This window comes from Oenanthe melanoleuca, chromosome 1 (assembly GCF_029582105.1).
Source record: "Oenanthe melanoleuca isolate GR-GAL-2019-014 chromosome 1, OMel1.0, whole genome shotgun sequence".
Classification (NCBI taxonomy): Eukaryota; Metazoa; Chordata; class Aves; order Passeriformes; family Muscicapidae; genus Oenanthe; species Oenanthe melanoleuca.
In genome coordinates, this window is record NC_079333.1 from 108,521,310 (window position 1) to 108,538,416 (window position 17,107).

Here is a 17,107-nt window from a genome sequence, read left to right on the forward strand (position 1 = left end):
CCAAAGAGATGCTAAGCCATAACTTTTACAACTCTTCCTCTGGTTTTTTCCCTCTCTTTCTATGCTCTTCCTCCTTTCCTCTACTGTTCTCCAAAATATCTGGTGCTCTGCAAGGTGTTTCTCACTCAAAACAGAATTTATTAGTGTTAGCTGTAGATTAAGTGAGACACACAGATCCCTCTCTGTCTTTAACTGCTTTTTAAAAATATTTTAATTAGTCTGTTAGTGTAATCACCTTTTTCCTTAATCAGAAGTTTAGAGGAAAAGCTCTGGAAATAACAGGGCTGGGCCATTTCCTCTTTGTGTTACCTTTGCAAACATTGAGATTCATTTTCCCCCATTGTCTCCCTCCTTATTTTTACTCCAGAGGAGTCTGCAAGACTGGACTGGATTGGATTTCCTGGTTTAGACAGCAAAAGTAGCTGAGACCAATCCCACCAGATTCCCTCTGTTCTGAGGAAATCCTGCTTTATCTCTTTCTGAGGAACTCAGGTAATCCTTGCCTTAATGGAAAGATTCATGAAATTTTGTTACTATGACCTAGGCCAGGATAAATTCTCAAAAAACCTTGTAACAACAATTTAACTATTTTTCTTTTTTCTTTTTTCTTTTTTCTTTTTTTCTTTTTTCTTTTTTCTTTTTTCTTTTTTCTTTTTTCTTTTTTCTTTTTTCTTTTTTCTTTTTTCATTCCTTTTCCTTTTCCATTCCTTTTCCATTCCTTTTCCATTCCTTTTCCTTTCCTTTTCCATTCCTTTTCCTTTCCTTTCCTTTATCTTTCCTTTCCTTCTTTCTTTCCTTTCTTTCCTTGCTGATTATAATAAAGCCACAGCTCTGTTCAGAATTGCTGTGGGCCCTTAGTGAGGAAAGGCTTTGGACATAATCTTTTCCCAGACTTTCACACCCAGGAGGCCACAGGATTAAACACTTTTTTTTTTTTTTTTTTTTTTTTTTTTTTTTGGCACAAATATCCTCACAGTTTTTATTTGGCCTGAATAAATCTGCACAACTGGAATGTTGTTCTCCAGTCCATTCCTGCCTGCACTGAACCACATTCCATGCTTCCCTTTTGCCAGGTGCTTTTCTCCTCCCCAGCACTGAAACCAGTGAGTTGTGGCTGGAAAAATGAAAATGTCATCACTCAGGGCAGGTGGATGAATGCATTCAGCATGGAGTCAGAAAGTTTATCACAAAAAGACCCAAGATGCAGCTTTGGTGCTGTCAGAGGGAGTGTAAATCTGAGAAGGAAATTTTTTAGTGCAGCAGTTCCCCTGGCAACATTTTCTTTAGCTTCAGAAATGCTTTGTCTCTGGTTCAAACAGCTTTAATTGCTCTGGTTATCCTTCAGTTTATTCTGAAGAACTTTTCAGTGTGTGATAATGTGCCAAGAAAAGGGAAACATCATTCTCTACACTCACAATCATGACTACACTTTTCATTATTGCTTAAAGTGATGCTTTTTAGACTCCTCCTGAGGACTTACATGGAAAACCAGATTCTTCAAGGAGCTCAGGCAAAATGAAAATCTGTGCAGAGTCTTTTAAAACTGGAGCTGAGCACGTCTCTCTAGCAAGCACAGTGAGCCCAGCTCTGGGCACATGGAGCAGAGGAGCAGCTCTGTCAGAGGAATGCTCACACTGACACTGCGTCCAGGGCTGCAAACCCCACAGCACCTCCAGGAAACTCACCATTAACCCTTTCCACACAGCATCCCACAGAATTGTTAGGATTGGAGGGACCTCTGGAGTTCACCTTGCCCAGCACCCCAAGCTTTCTTATTTTATTTTATTTTTTATTTTTTTTTTTATTTTTTGATTTTGCAAGGGCTGCCAGTTATGAGAAACATTCAGACTCACACCTCTGAAAATAGAATTTTAATGAATGTTGTGACCCACAGGCATGATGAGAGGGCAGACTGTGATGTGGTTCCTGGTTCCCTGTTGCATTTTCATGAAATGCATCCCTGTGACTGACACCTTGCTGCTCCCTTTGGGCATTCAGGTAACATCACCAAGTAGAACTGGCAGGGGGGGATTTTTCTGGAAATCAGTGTCTCCTCTGCACTGTGCTTGTGGTAGCAGGTCTGTGACTGCAATCTGCCTTTTTTCACTAAGACACTCTAAGGCTCTGGCAGAGATGGTTTCAGATATTCAGCTGCTCTTCATGTGGCAGAATCACTGCTGTATTTTGGCTTTCTCCTGTGGAGGAGCAGTGAATTTTATTTTGATATTCAGCTGAGAGAGCTGGGGCTTTTCAGACCAGAGAAATTCCAGGGAGACCTTATTGCACTTTTTCATTATCTGAAGGGGCTACAAGAGAGCTGGAGAGGGAATTTTTATAAGGCCTTGTACTGATAGGACCAAGGGCAATGGCTTTTAACTGAAGGAGGGTCAGTTTAGACTAGATATGAGAGAGAGATTTTTTACAATGAGCATGAGGAAAACCTCAACAGGCTGTCCAGAGAGGTGGTGGATTCACAATCCTTGGAAAACTTCAAGGCCAGGCTGGGCAGGGCTCTGACTGAGTTAAAAATCTCCTGGCAGAGGGGGTTGGACTGACCCTTAAAGGTCCTTTCAGCACAACAACTCTGATTTCATGATTCTGTTTGGTCACTTCTTTTGAAACACTTCTTCTGAAACACTTCTTCACAAAACTTGATTTTTGAGATTGCCTAAAAGCTGAGGGAACTGGTGAGCACTTAAAAGATCTCCAGAATACAGTAAAGATTGGGATTTTAAAGGATGAAGCTTCCAGCCCTTTTCCTCTTCCATATCCCACGTGTTGGAACCCTGGTCACTGAGGATTTCAGACAGCACCTTCCTCCTCAGCAGAGCTGCTGAAGGTGGTGTGGCTCAGGAAACCTGCAGGGATCCCTCAGGATGAGGGGCTGGCATCCCCAAAATGGGCTGAGGTGCCTCCCTGAGCTGTTCCACCCCTGCCAGGACCCAGAGCATCACCCCCACCCCACCCTGCTCCCAGCTCAGCTCTCCCTGCTCTTTAATTCCCCCCTTGGGCCTTTATGAGCAGCAACACGTGTAAAAGCTGCAGGTCCCTTTGTGTACTCGAGTCAAACATTTACTTACAACTGCTGTTTCAGCAGCAATAATTAAATTAAACACGAAGGGATTGGAGCTGCCTGGGAGGTGAAAATCACACATCACTAATTTATGGCATTCCCTGCCCCCAGCTGCACAGGAGGGTGTGACTGGGAATGGAACTGGGATTCCTGAGGAGCAGGAAGATGATTGCAGGTCTCTGTCCCTGCAGCCAAAGTCATAAATTAAACGAGGTCAGGTTAGGTGAGAAGCTGAACACAAGGAATGTTGTGTGCAGGGTTCACTTGGAGAGATTCTAAGAAGGGGCTTGCATTTATTTCTTTTTCCCTGCAAAATAATGCATTTTTGAGTACGTGAAACATTCTTTCTCAACCATTGAAATCATCCAATTACATTTTCTGGTGAAAATGTACTTAAGTGAACTCTTTAGAAGAGCAGCCCCAAATCCACTGTATTACCAGGCTTTGGAAAAAGTCTCTATTTGCTCAGCCAGAACATGACCAAATTCCAGTCTGCTTTTTCAGGCTGGATCTCCTATGTGCTGCATATGTCTAAGTCCTGTGGCAATATTTGTAGAATATATTGCTGCCATGAACTAATGAATTAAAGTCCAGCTGTAAAAAATGTCCCAAGCAAAATACATCAGATATGTAAGCAAGATAAAATAAAATATAAAGGCAGGGAGGAAGGACTTTTTCCTTTCAGGTCATAACTGCATGTGTTTAAAAATCCAAGTGACAGTCTTCAGTTGTTTCACATTTTTCTTTAAGTGATAATAGAATAGCCCTGTATTCCAGGTGCCAGAAGGACCCTGAGCCATCCTCAGGCACACAGTGGGGCAGAAATCATTTCAGCTTGGCTCTTGTTCTTCCCACAGGTATCACCTCTGGGTAAATTTATCTTTTCCTTTCAATCCCCTCACTGTTTCCTAAGTCATTTTTGAAAAGGGGAGAAAATTCAAGAGTTTCAAATTCAGATTTAACAAGACCAAGTGCTGGGTCCTTCCTTTGGGTCACAACAACCTCTGCCCCTGCTGCCAAAGCTGAGCCATGCAAACCCAATAAAAGACTCCAGAGTCTCCAATTACTTCAAGATTTGATGTTTAATATTTGAAGTCCAACACTGACTGAATCCCTGCCAGCAGGGAGCTGGTTTAGTGGGCAGGAGGAAACAAGGACAGGTATATTTACTGCTCCTCTATGTTTTACTGCCCTGTACAAAGATTATTGAGCTCTGGACTCGTGGGCAGCCAGTTTTCCTGGCCTGATTCAGGCTAAAGAGGAGCTGGAGGGGATGCTGAGAGCCCCTGCCTGGGTGAGCACAACACCCTGATCTGGGTGGGTCATGGATTTGATCTCCTGAAAAAAAGGGGGTTGAGAGTGGGAATATCAACTACAGAAATGTTTATAAGCAGAGCAAGTTGTACTGTCAGCAGAGTTGGTTTTTTTTAAATATTCTTTTGATAGAATCACAGAATCATTGAGGTTGGAAAAGACCTTCAGAATCATCCAGTCTCACTATCAGCTCAGAACCACCAAAATCACCCCTGAACCCCTCAGCCTGGAGAAAAGGAGGCTCAGCACAACTCCCTGGCAGGAGGGGCAGGGAGATGGTCAAGCCCTTCTTGCAGGGAACAGGAGATGGGATCAAACTGTGCCAGGTTGAGCCAGGGCAGGTTTAGATTGGATATTAGGGAAAATTCCTTCCCAGAAAAGTGCTCAAACCCTGGCCCAGCTGCCCAGGGCAGAGCTGGAGTCCCCATCCCTGCAGATGTGGCACTTGGGGACGTGGGGCTGAGCTGGGTTAAAGGTTGGACTGGATACCCTTAAATGGCATTTCCAGCCTAAATGATTCTGTAATTCCACTGATTTTAACTGGAAAAGGAACCAGCCCCCTAACACACCTACACCCCAAAATGTTGATACATTCACAGCCAGAAACACAAGGGAACACACACAAAACTGTGGTAGCAAAATTCTTTACTAATAAAATACCAAACATGGAACTGTTCTATGCAAATAATACAAACAGTGGCACGAGTTTGAAATGGGGATTGCATTGTCACCCACACAGATCCTGAGGAGCAGCTCCTGTCTCCCCCAGGAGTCCTTTTGTCCCCTTCCTCCCTGAAATAAGGCGAAACTTCCACTGCAGAAATCCACCTTGTACCTCCTCAATTAGTCTGAGTCAGAGGAGTTGTGAGAGCAGATCCTTCCTGCATAGGTTTGAAAATCCTAATTTGAACTGAGAATGTGTTGGTTGATGAATTTGGGTTGAGGGAAAAAAAAATAAATTTTTATGCATTCAAATAATTATCTTGGAAGAAATAGAATGTGCTGAAGTGCAACCAACTCTAAGATTGCCAGCTCTGCTGATTTCTGTACTCCTCCCTGCTTAGAAGCAGTGGAGCAACTTTTAGATGACCTTTTCCAAGCCATTCATTAAAAAGAAAAAATATTAAAATTAATTAATTTCTAACCCAGTATGCATGAAAATGTTGGGGTAGTGCTCAATTTCTGCAGACAAACTGCCCCCAAATTACCTGAATTATTTTATCAGCCTATACAAAATTTAAAAAATAAGTGCATGTACACTGCAGTACTGTGTTTACAGCTCTGCTTAGATTTCTGGTTGTTTTGTGATGGTCATTCCTGGGAAAATGCAACTAATTTTTCAAAAGACCACTAATACTGTTTTGATTGTTTTAAAATCCATGATCTGTGGCCTCAGCTGCAAAAGCTAATTTAATTTAGCTGATACATACAAACTCACTAGCACAGTGCTTTTGTTTAAACAAATGGATTTGCCTTACATGCAATCATCTGCTTTTTCTTAAATCACATTTTCCAGCAGGGTAACTTTATGTTTTAAGTAATTAATTATTCAATTAATATATTCTTATTTAGAGCAGCCTAGGGAGGAGGGGAGGGGTTCAGTCTGCAGAAAAGGAGGCTCAGGGGGGATTTCATTTCTCTCCAGAACTCCCTGACAGGAGGGTGGGGTGAGGTGGGGATTGGTCTCTTCTCCCAATAAAAAAGCAACAGGACAAGGAGAAATGACTTCAGGTTGCACCAGGGGAGGTTTAGATTGCATTTATCAAAAATTTCTTCCAGAAATTTTGCCCAAGGAAGGGGAGGGATCACTGTGCCTGGAGTGTTTAAAACATGTAGATGTGGTGCTTAGGGACACTTTTGGGGTTAAGGGTTGGAATCAGTGAAAACTTGCAGTTCTTCTCCAACATAAACAATTCTTTGATTCTGTGAATGAAAAAAATGAGTTTCTAATTTACACCAAGAAAATCATTATGTTGAGGGAAATGCTGTGCAGCAGCTAAAACATTCACCTGGGAAGCCACATTCAAAGAGGAGAGGAGCAGGCTCCCCAAATCCCAAATCCCAAATCTGCTCCTCTGCAGAGCTGCTGCAATGACAAATTAAATGTCCCTGGGCAGTCACTGGAGACTGATGTGGGGGCAAAACATTCTGAAGACATCCTGTGCAGGGCACCTGAAATGACAAGCACATCTCCCTGGAAACACAGGGACATCTTCCTCTAGGATTCACCCCCCAAAATGAGGTTGAGTCTGCAGAAGTGGCTGCCTGAGAATCACTGGATTCAAGTAACTGGGAATGCTCCTGACCTCAAATAAAAGCCACAAGAGGTCAAGCAGGACTTGGTCCTCAGGAGTGACTTTTTTTATGCTGATGCAAAGCCACAAACTGCTGGCACCAAGCACAGAGGTGGAAGTGAGACCTACAGTTGCCTGCAGCATTATTTCATTATTATATTGTTTATTATATTATATTATATTATATTATATTATATTATATTATATTATATTATATTATATTATATTATATTATATTATATTATATTATATTATATTATATTATATTATATTATATTATATTATATTATATTATATCTATATTATATTATTATTTATTACTATATTAGTACCTCTGAGAACAAGAAGAGAACATCAGGCTGATGATGCTGTCCCAGATCACTCTGCCCCTCAAGACAGGGAGCTGGGAATGAGCAGGAAACATTCCTTTCTGCTCACCATTTTCCCATAAATTAAAGGAATAACCAGCTTGCACCTTGGGCACAGGAGCAATGAATGACACAAAATATTTCTGGATATTACATGGAAAGAATAGTGATTAAAAAGATGTTGGCTTGGCTTTATCAGTCTGACCCATCACACTTCTGAAGGCAGCAAAAGTATTCAGAAAAGAGCTGAATGGTAAGTAAAAATGAGCTATTTTCTAAATAAAATATTAAAAGTTTATTAAAGAAGCTTAAAATGAAGAGGGCTATTCTTCTGTCAAACAAATAAACATTTTTTCTTTCATTATCAGTGGTCAAATGTAAGTGCATGATCTCAGGTTACTCTACACCAGAGGAAAATAAATAATATTTTATCACAATTATTAAACATTTCCTAGGATTTTCCTGCTGAAAACATTTATCCTGCTCTTCAGGCAAGTAAAATGAGATACTTGGGAAATCGTCACCAAGAAGGGTTTGAAAAGAAAGAAAGAAGAATCCTTCTTTTCAATAAAATGAAAAGAAACAATAAAAATCAATAACACCAAAATAATAAAATCTATTTTCCTGTCTTTCTTCCATGCTGGGTGTCAGATCCCCTCAGCTCCTCTTGGGAACAGCTCCACTTTCACTGCTTTTTGGTAAAAAACCACTTCACACAGACACTGCAGGCATTCCATGCTGATAACACTGATCTTGCCTGTGCCTGCAGGAAAATCAAGCATTGCATAGGGGAGGATTTCTGAGCTCCCTTCTCCCTCCTCAGAGCCCTGAAGGATTTTTTTAGCATCTGCTGTAAAGACCCCACTCCTTATCTCTGAAACTTAGAACCATCCCAGAGATTTCATGAGTCTTTGCTTGGGAATGAAATAAGAAATAGAAACAGAAATGCTCCCAGCCTGAATGATTTCTTGAGAACATTTCAAAAGAGAAAAATCCTCCTGTCTTTTTTCTCACACAACCAGTTTCTCTTTAGGAAAAAAAAAGTCTAAATCACTGTAAGTGACTCTAGTTTAACGTGGGCAAACCATTCACAGCAGCACTTGGGCAATCAAAGTGAGACACAAATATCAGTGGTCTGTTTTAATGGGAAGAGCAGGACACCCTCCACTGGCTCACATGGGTTATTTTTGGGAGGAAGGAAACTCTGCAGCAGCTTTTACACATCCACCAGGTGACCTGCAGTGCCCAAGGTTGTCCTGAGAGCATTGCTTGGGCAAATTCTACCATCTCTGCAAAAAAAGAAATTGGTTTAGACTGAAGGAGGGACCTGTGCCAGGATGCAGCTCAGCCCACACAGAGCTGGCTGCAAGGGCAGGGCTGCAGCTTCCTCCAGGAGGGAGCACCCTGGCAGCCACAAATATCATTCCTTATATTCCTGCACAGATGGGGACAGGGATTTATCAAGGGGCGACCAGGATTTGATTCTCTGAACAAAAAATACTTTGACTTTTTTGTTTGGCACGGCAGGAATGTTCCCAGGCCTGTGGCAGCAGGATTTGGAGGGTGGGTTAGCAACCCTGAGTTTTTCAGGAAAAAAAAAAAAAAACAAAAAACAAAAAAACAAAAAAAAAAACCTAATTATTGTAACTAGAGAAGGGATGCACAGAGGTGGGAATGAATGGGAGAGAAGAAGGTTTGAACTAATTATTGCAACTAGAGGAGGGATGCACAGAGATGGGAGTGAATGGGAGAGAAGCAGGTTTGCATGTTCTCATGCAGAAATAAAGAATTTTTTCATGGAAAGGGTGGTTAAGCACTGGAAGGGGCTGCCCAGGGAGGGGTTCAAGGAATGACTGGATGTGGCACTCAGTGCCCTGTTTTAGTTGACAAGGGGGTTTTAAATCAAAGATTTGACTCAATGATCTTGGGAGTCTTTCCCAACCTTAAGAGTTCTCTGATTCTGTGATTAAAAAACAATTTCAAAGTCATTAACGTGATGGAGCTGGAGTAAATTGGGAGTTTGCTGGAGTGGGGAGCAGCCCTGTAAAAGCAGAGAATTTCAGTTTGTCCAGTGGAGCAGGGCAGGTGCTAGAGCACTCCTTGGGTTCCTGCCACTAAGTGGTTCCAGTAGCTGAGCTGCTCAGAGGGTTTTATTCCATGGCACGTCACGATTTTCCTAAAGCGAGGGACAGAGAACCGGATCCTTTCTGGGAAAAACGTCTGCTCCGAGTGGAGCTCCTCCAGCTGAATTTTTAATTTGTCAAGGCACAGGCCTATGAACACATCCTCCAGTTTAATGAATGGAACACTCTCAGAAATGTTGTAGATCTGGCTGGCCACATCACTGGATAAAACATACCCAGTCCCTGAACAAAAGGGTGGGTAGGTGTTTCCTGGATACTCTTCCCTACTCACGTACCACTTACTCATTCTGGTCCTGATGGGGAACTCGTGCAGTTTTAAAAAGCCTGTGAAGAATCCAGCAGTCTTCTTTTTCCTCAGAAGCAGCTCAGTGAGGTAAAAAACGTTGACAAACACATCTGTGTCAGTTTTCATGGCAAAGCTGGACTGGGAGCAAAACCTGTGGATCCACTCGATTCCCATCATGGTCTTCAGGGTCAGGTTGTAATAGGTGTCTGTGAAGTTCTTCTGGATGATGTCTCTGTACCTCTGGCTCTCAGCAGCAATGCCAGCCTGCTGCCTGGGATTGCCAGGGCTCCCCAGCAGGAAAAACGTCACCAGGCGCTTGCCAGCCACTGTCCTGTGCTGGCCCCAGGTGTGTCTGATGGCCATCCTGGCATCCACCTGCTGGCACGAGGAGGCCACCAGCAGGACGAGGAAGGGAGGGTTCTTGATGCAGTCAATGTCTGGGAGCTGGGAGAAGTTCCCTTCCGTCCTCCTGAAAGTCTCCATGGGGAAGGTGTGACCCTGGCTGCTCTCACAGGACAAGCAGAATTGGGTCCAGCTGTAGAAAAGCCAGAAGCTGGCACTGCTGAGCCCCACCAGGCAGACAAACAGCCTGAACTTTCTGGAATCTGCCTGAAAGGAACAAGAAGGAGCAGCACATCCATAAAAATAATCCCTGGCTCCTCTCAGTGCTCTGCTCCCAGCTCCCTGCACAGGGATTTGGAGCCAGGTCAGCTCTAATAGAACACTGCCTCACCCACCTGCATTTCTCCTCCTGTCACCCCCCCCAGATGTCCTGCTGGCAGATTCACAGTTGGGCTTAACTTGAACCTGCCCTCCAAGCCAGGGTGTCCCCAGAAACCCACACAAAGGTGTCCACTGACAGGTCACCCAGGCTGATGCTTCAAACCTCCTCCCCATTTGCAGCACCCTACAAACCAAGTTTAGAGCCACCAGGGCCAGAGGAGGAGCAGATTTATGTCTCCATTTCAGAGGGCAGAGAATAACAATGAAAAGGGAATTTTTTTTTTTTTTTTAATTATTTTTGGAGTGGTTTTTTTTTTGTTTTTTTTTCTTTTAAATACCATGCTTCTCCATCTGTGCCTGTGTCCCAGGGCCAGCAGGTGTTCAACAGGCACACCCAGCCAGGTTCCACTCATCTTCAACCCCTTTGTGTCCTGTGGGGCTCTTGCACCAACCCAGAAACTGCTGCTGATCCTTTTGCTGGAGGAGCCATGAGTCACATTTTTGAAGTTGGGTCAGCTGCTCTGAAAAAAAGAAAAGAGCCAAAACAGCAGTGGGTCACATTATTTGGATTTTTCAGCTTGTGCAGGGTTTGAGTGACTCACTGAGACATGCTGAGGTGAGAAGGGGCTTGTCCTATTCCCCTCCCCTTTTTAAGTGAGAAAGATCCAAACAACAAGAAAAATGTTCACTTATTTAACCTTGCAAGAGATTAATGAGCTGGACATCTGCTTAAAAATCTAATAGAAATTTTGAGTGAGATAAAAATTATCAAAGCAAACCCCAACCCCTTATAGTGTCAAAAATATTACACACCTCCATAAATTAACCTGGTGAGAGGAGTCTGAGGCTTGAGTTGCTCATTCCAGGAAGCCTCAGACTCTCCTGCTGCTGTTTTAGAGCTCTAGGATGGGGTAGTTTTCACCAGGGGGAAACTTCCACCTTCCCCTTTTTTAACAAAGAATTGTATCTGGCTCCCCAAATAAAAACACAGCAAACCAAGTTAGCCATGCCCAGAGCTGCAGATTCCATGGAAATTTGATCTCTGCCTTCTGACCAGGAGTGTTCTGTGGAGACTCCCCCAAATTCACCTTAGTGCCTTCCTTTTGCTCAAATTCCCCTTTCCAGGCAATCAAAGGTTTTGCATTGCAGGCTTTAAGTTCATTTGAAAGTCCAGCCAGGAGTCCCTGGAACCAAACCCAGCTCATTTTACCCCCAAGAATAATCCCATTGACTTCAGTGGGAGTTCTCAAAAGCATGAAACAAGTAGAACTGGAGTCTTGGTTTACTGGAGTTGCTCCCACAGTGAAGTGTGTTTTTGCAATGATTCACTAATGAATTTTGAAAATATTTCAAAAATTCACATTTCTTCTGGCACTTATATTTAAATTCACTTTATCCTTAAATAGAGTATTCCTCAGATCTGATTTTTTCTTGTATTTATAGCTCACAGTAGTCTTGCAATTAACTTTACAACTGCTTTAGTTAAATACCTATGTAAAATTGTGTGAGATTATACAGATGCAGTTATATTATATCTATATGCAAAAGATATACAAAAATCTGCATCTGTTCTCACATTCTTCAGTGGCCTGGGAGGAAGCACATGAATATCCTGAATTGTGTTTTCAGGACAGGATGCTGTTTTGAGGTTGACAATGGAGATGTACAAGAAGTTTGTTTCTGTCACCAGCTCACAGAAGAGTCTTTGAGAGTCTGATATTTCTCTGTTACAGAAATTCCAGAACATGTACAAACCAAACACTGACCTAAGAAAACAATGGAGAGCAACATTCTATTGAAACATTTACACAAATATATGAGTGCAAGGTGCCATAACACACAACAACCACTTTGGTAGAATCTGACTTATGTAACCTGACCATTCTCTACTTTTTGTTTCCAGCATTACAGATTAAAAAAACCTTTTTAAAGGTCCTTGTTTTGGATATCTGGGTTAGCAGCCTTTACCATTCCTCTCACCTTTCCCATTCTGCCCTTCCAGAACCAGATTGCCTTCCCCATGTGTGAAGGAGCACAACTTGCACACAAACACACAAACACACACAGCTGGGCAATGCAAATATTTGCAGATGAGTGCAAACTGTAAACAGCATTTTAGAAGTTTTGCAGGTGGCACACATGTCCATGTGTCCTCTCCCAAAAGGTTCCTGTGCAGGGATCAAGGGGTGGGCAGTGTTCTCAATGAGAAGAATCATGGAACTATGGAATGGTTTGGGTTGAAAAGGATTTAAAGATCCTTAAACCCATCCAGTGCCACCCCTGTGACAGGGACATCTCCCACTGTCCCAGGCTGCTCCAAGCCCAATCTCCAACCTGGAATTCACTGAGAGAACTCCAAGGGAAAAGGGTGACAGAGACACAAGCTGCTTCCTCTTGCCAAGGCCATTTTTCTCCAAAACCCTCCATCCAATCCTTATTTTCAGATGAGCAGGGAGAATTCTGAACACTAAAACCATTTTATATTAGTGCAGGCAGGGCAGTTCCTTGGAGCACTGAAGTTTCTGTATCAGGGAATTAAATCACCCTGGGTGAGCCCCCTTCTCATCCCCATTTTGCATCAAAACAAATCTTTCTGGTTTTAGATAAAGAAAAATGCATGACATCATACTTGATTTTTCTCTGTGATCTCAGAAATAATAGTTTTTCATTATCTGAAAGATTTTTCCCTCTCCTGTTGTACCCACTGCAAAATATTTTATGAAATAAAAACTGCCTGTTTCATGTCCTAGAGTCCTTTCTTGAACTGACTGGCACTTCATGGGTCTCTGCAGCTGTGGAATCCTGGCACCAAACCATGTGGGATTTGCAGCCTCTTCTCACACTCACCTGAAATGAAAACATCAAAAAAGACTCTGCTCTCTCCCAGCAGCTTGAGGGGAGCTGAAATTTATTATTCTCTTTGTTATTTATCAAATCCCTCCTTTTTCTTGAGACTGTCTCTTTTAGGCAAGTCACAATACTTCATTTTTCAGCACAAAGCATTACAGCAACTCTGACATTGACCACAAACAAGTAAACACTCTACAGTGGTTACAAATGACTGCCACAAATGCATTTTGTGCACAAATGCATTTTGATAGCCATGAATTAAGCCAACCTCATCTAAGAGTTTTCTTCTTGCTGCCACTCTTCTATTGCCTTTTCTATTGATTTTTGTCTGCTGGGCTTGAAACTCATCCCTGATGTAAGTGCAACATTCTTGTCCTATAATGGCTCATTTTTCCTTAAGGCCATGAGGTTCTGTGGGGCCTCATTCCTACCAACATTCCTTGGAAACATATCCAGCAATTAGCTGCATTTAATATTTTAGCTACTTGAAATTTTTGTAGGAATTGTCATGACTAATCTCTCTGGGAAATGTTAAAGGTGTTTTTGGCAAACAAAGATTTTGGTGGACTATTAAGATACAGATATGAGCAACATTACAGTAGTAGCAAGCCTTCAGTTTCTGTTGCAAACTTCACTTTTTCCTCATATTTTATTCTGGTTGGGGATAATAATTGAAGTTTAACAGTATAATTCATTTTTTTTCTGCCTTTCCACTGGCTTGTGACCATCATGGAGTATGTAAATCCCACTGGATTCCCAAGGCTTTTCTAACTTATCCCACTCTTCCCTCTGTCTGATTTCATTCCTAGAGAAGCTCCAAAGCATGGAAATCTTTGATTTAGAAATATTTTCACTTTTTTTTTACCATGCTGGTGCAACAGGGAAATGCTTCAGGCCACCCAGAAAAGTGATCCACTAAAAGATACTTACAGCTCTCTTTGCATGGAAATTCTGTAAAGTCAATTTGCCAATAATCTCCAGGAGAGTTACTACATTTGATAGCCTCTATCACTGATTAATTCTCTCAGAAACTATTACTTGTCCAGCAGGGATGACTTCCCATCCACCTGGGTGAAATTTAGAATAGAATGCTTTGATGAACTGACAAATTTTTGTGCTATATTCTGGTTTAATGTCTGACTCTGCAGCTCTGTAGCTGGGACTGCTCACAAACAGCTAGGCCAGGAATAATATAATATAATATAATAAATATAATATAATATAATATAATATAATATAATATAATATAATATAATATAATATAATATAATATAATATAATATAATATAATATAATATAATATAATATAATATAATATAATATAATATAATATAATATAGGAATAATTCAAAAGATTTCACAGGATCTAGGCAGCCCAAAGCTGGAGACCTCATTTTGAAGTTGTTTGAAAGCACCCAGAATATCATCAGGCCATATAATAGAGTCTGTATGGGCAGTTTTAAAAGTCCATAAAAAGGGTGGACCTTATAATCCAATTATATTGGATTATTGGTGGACAAATAATCCAAAATTCCTTTAAATCTATTACAGTGAACCATTCAAAATTTATTTATTTATTTATTTATTTATTTATTTATTTATTTGCTTACTTTTCTTTTTTTAGTGTGGTTATGAGTATTTTGGGTAGCTTAGCAAATTTTGGGCTAGTTAGCAATTTTGCTTATTGCTCTTGAGTCTTGTACTAACTGATAATCTGACTATTAACATTTTTGACTGGCAAAATTTGAGTTCACCAACAACCTGTACCTTAAAATTTTCTCAGTAAGAGGTAATGAGCCTCTTCAGTGTTTTAATTTTAAAGGATATTGGTTTTGTCTTACCAGGCCTGTGTCTGATTTAATTTGCTTCTCACAGGTTCTGCTCTTTTTGATTTTCCTGGCATCTCCCTGGCCCACACAATGGGGATTATTACATCCTTAATTTTCTTTGGGATAGGTTCAGATTGGGAAGTCAGTGTAATATAAAAATTGAAGTTTATATGTATTTAGACTCAGGGATTTTAATTTGAATGTCTCCTTCATAAAACTTGATTTTTGCACTCAAGTTTATTTTTATTAAGTTTTTTCTTAATAAGTTTTGGAGAGTTTGGCAGGTACAGAAATTGATGAGGTATTTTTAATTTTCCTAGTTTGAGCTTCACTGGTTTGAAAAAGGAGCAGAGTTCACAAGTTCCAGTGGCACCAACAATTGTGATGGAGGCATCACTAAACTTCCCTTGCAGGGTATTTAATACTGAATAATTGCTTCCTGTGCCTACTGAAAATTCCAGGTTTTCATTCTTGGTGTGGCTGTTTGCAGAGGCTCTGCTGTTTCCATTAAAGGGTTTGGAGGAGTCCTGGGTTTTATCTGAAGATTTTTTACCTCCTGCCTCCAATATTTATTTTTTTTGTAATATGTGAATTGATTAATGAAGATGAGGAACTGACCCCCTTCCCCTGTTACAAGACTCCTCCCCAGGGTAAGATTTTTTTGCTGTTTTCTTTTATATTTGCTATAATTTTTAGTTAAGTTTTTTCCTGTTTTTTCTTTATTTTTCTTTTTTTGGATTTGCACATTTTGATGCAACATCAAGTAGTTTATTTGAATTAAAACCATCCATTTCTTGGATTTTCAGTAGCTTTATTCTGATATCTTCTGAGGATTGTCCTATGAAAATAGGAGCCAGGTGACTTTTACCCTCCTCACAAACATTTTCTTATCTTTATTTCTCTCTTATCTGTGCCTGCAGGTGGCCTTTTCAGCTCTCTATACCCAGGACTTTACAGCTAAGTCTTAAACTTTCTTTTTTCCTTGACAAGCTAAATGCTGGTAGCTGTTCCACCAAAATACCAGAAAACCAGTTTTCAAAATCTCTGTTTTGAAATACCAGAATGTAAGTTCTAAAACACCAAAGTAACACATATTTGAAATATTCAAATACTGAGGTAACCTAGTTTCAAAATATTAGAATATCAAGTTCCAAAATACTACAATAATTCTGCTTCAAAATACCAGAACATCAAGCTTCAAAATATCAAAGTAACCCAACTTTGACATTAAATTCTGAAGATATTAAATTCTAAAATAAATATATTAAATTCAAAAATACCCAATTCCAAAATATCAATTTTCAGTATCTTATGTGGGCAGGATTCCTAAACTCAAGAGAATGCCTCAATGTCACAAGGGGATCCTACCTGTGTCCCAAATTAATCTGTGATTTTCTCCAGGAAAGTCCTGATGCCATGCCAGCACAAAAAATCCTGGAGCCTCAGGGGAGACCAGGCAGTTGTGCTGTGTAGGTTCACCAGAAATGACACCAAAGTTGGAGGGAATAAACTTTTCTAACTTTCTTTCTGTTGCTTCTTTTTACATAATTTGCCAAAACCCCACTGGAGGCCTCTTTATCTGTTTCTCCACTGGTCCCAGACACATTTATCATCCTCTGGGCATGCCTTGGCATCCTTTTATTTTTTTTTTTTTTTTTTCAGTTAGTCTTTAAGTTCTATTCAGCAGCTTCAGGGGAGCTGAAAATGTTTGTTCTCTATGTAATTTATCACTGGGACCCCATGAAGAAGGTGGCCAAGGTCTGGGAGCTGAATCCCAAACTCTCTATTTTGCCAATCCCTGTTTCCACCAGTGGCACAAACTCCCTCCTCCCAAAATCTTGCCATGGGCAGCAGGCTGGCTTTGGGGTCACACCTCTGACCCTGCTGGAACTCCTTTGTGCTCCCCAGAGATCAAGCCATGGTAACTGCTGTGCCTGAGCCTAATTACTGCATCAAAATGAACCTGACATCTCCTTCAGGTCTGTTAATGAGTGTAATTATCTGAAGAGCACAGAGATCAGGGCTCTGTGCCACGTAGCTCAGGGAAAGCAGCCTGGCCTGAGGCAGAGAAAGGGAAGTAGGTCTGGAGTGCCCCTGAGGAAAAGGTTCAAAATATCAATTTAAACAAGTTCACTTTTCTTAACTTTTCTGGGGCAAAGCTCCAGTGGGGTTCAGGGGATGGCTGGTGATGGTTTGCACTGAGGTCACACACATCAGCCAGGGAAA

At 41.1% G+C, this 17,107-nt stretch overlaps 1 protein-coding gene across 2 annotated transcripts in view; it reads right to left on the bottom strand.

Annotated features, from left to right (window-relative positions):
• Positions 1-5,015: 5,015 nt before the first annotated feature.
• B3GALT5 (beta-1,3-galactosyltransferase 5) overlaps positions 5,016-17,107 on the bottom strand; it is a 33,488-nt gene continuing 21,396 nt past the window's right edge. For both annotated transcript variants that reach the window (XM_056486288.1, XM_056486204.1), the window contains 2 exons: positions 10,541-10,723; positions 5,016-10,088 (listed from right to left, as the gene is read on the bottom strand). In XM_056486288.1, coding sequence (XP_056342263.1) covers positions 9,138-10,088; positions 10,541-10,615 — 1,026 coding nt within the window. In that variant the 5' untranslated portion in view covers positions 10,616-10,723 and the 3' untranslated portion in view covers positions 5,016-9,137. The remainder of the gene's footprint in view (positions 10,089-10,540; positions 10,724-17,107) is intronic.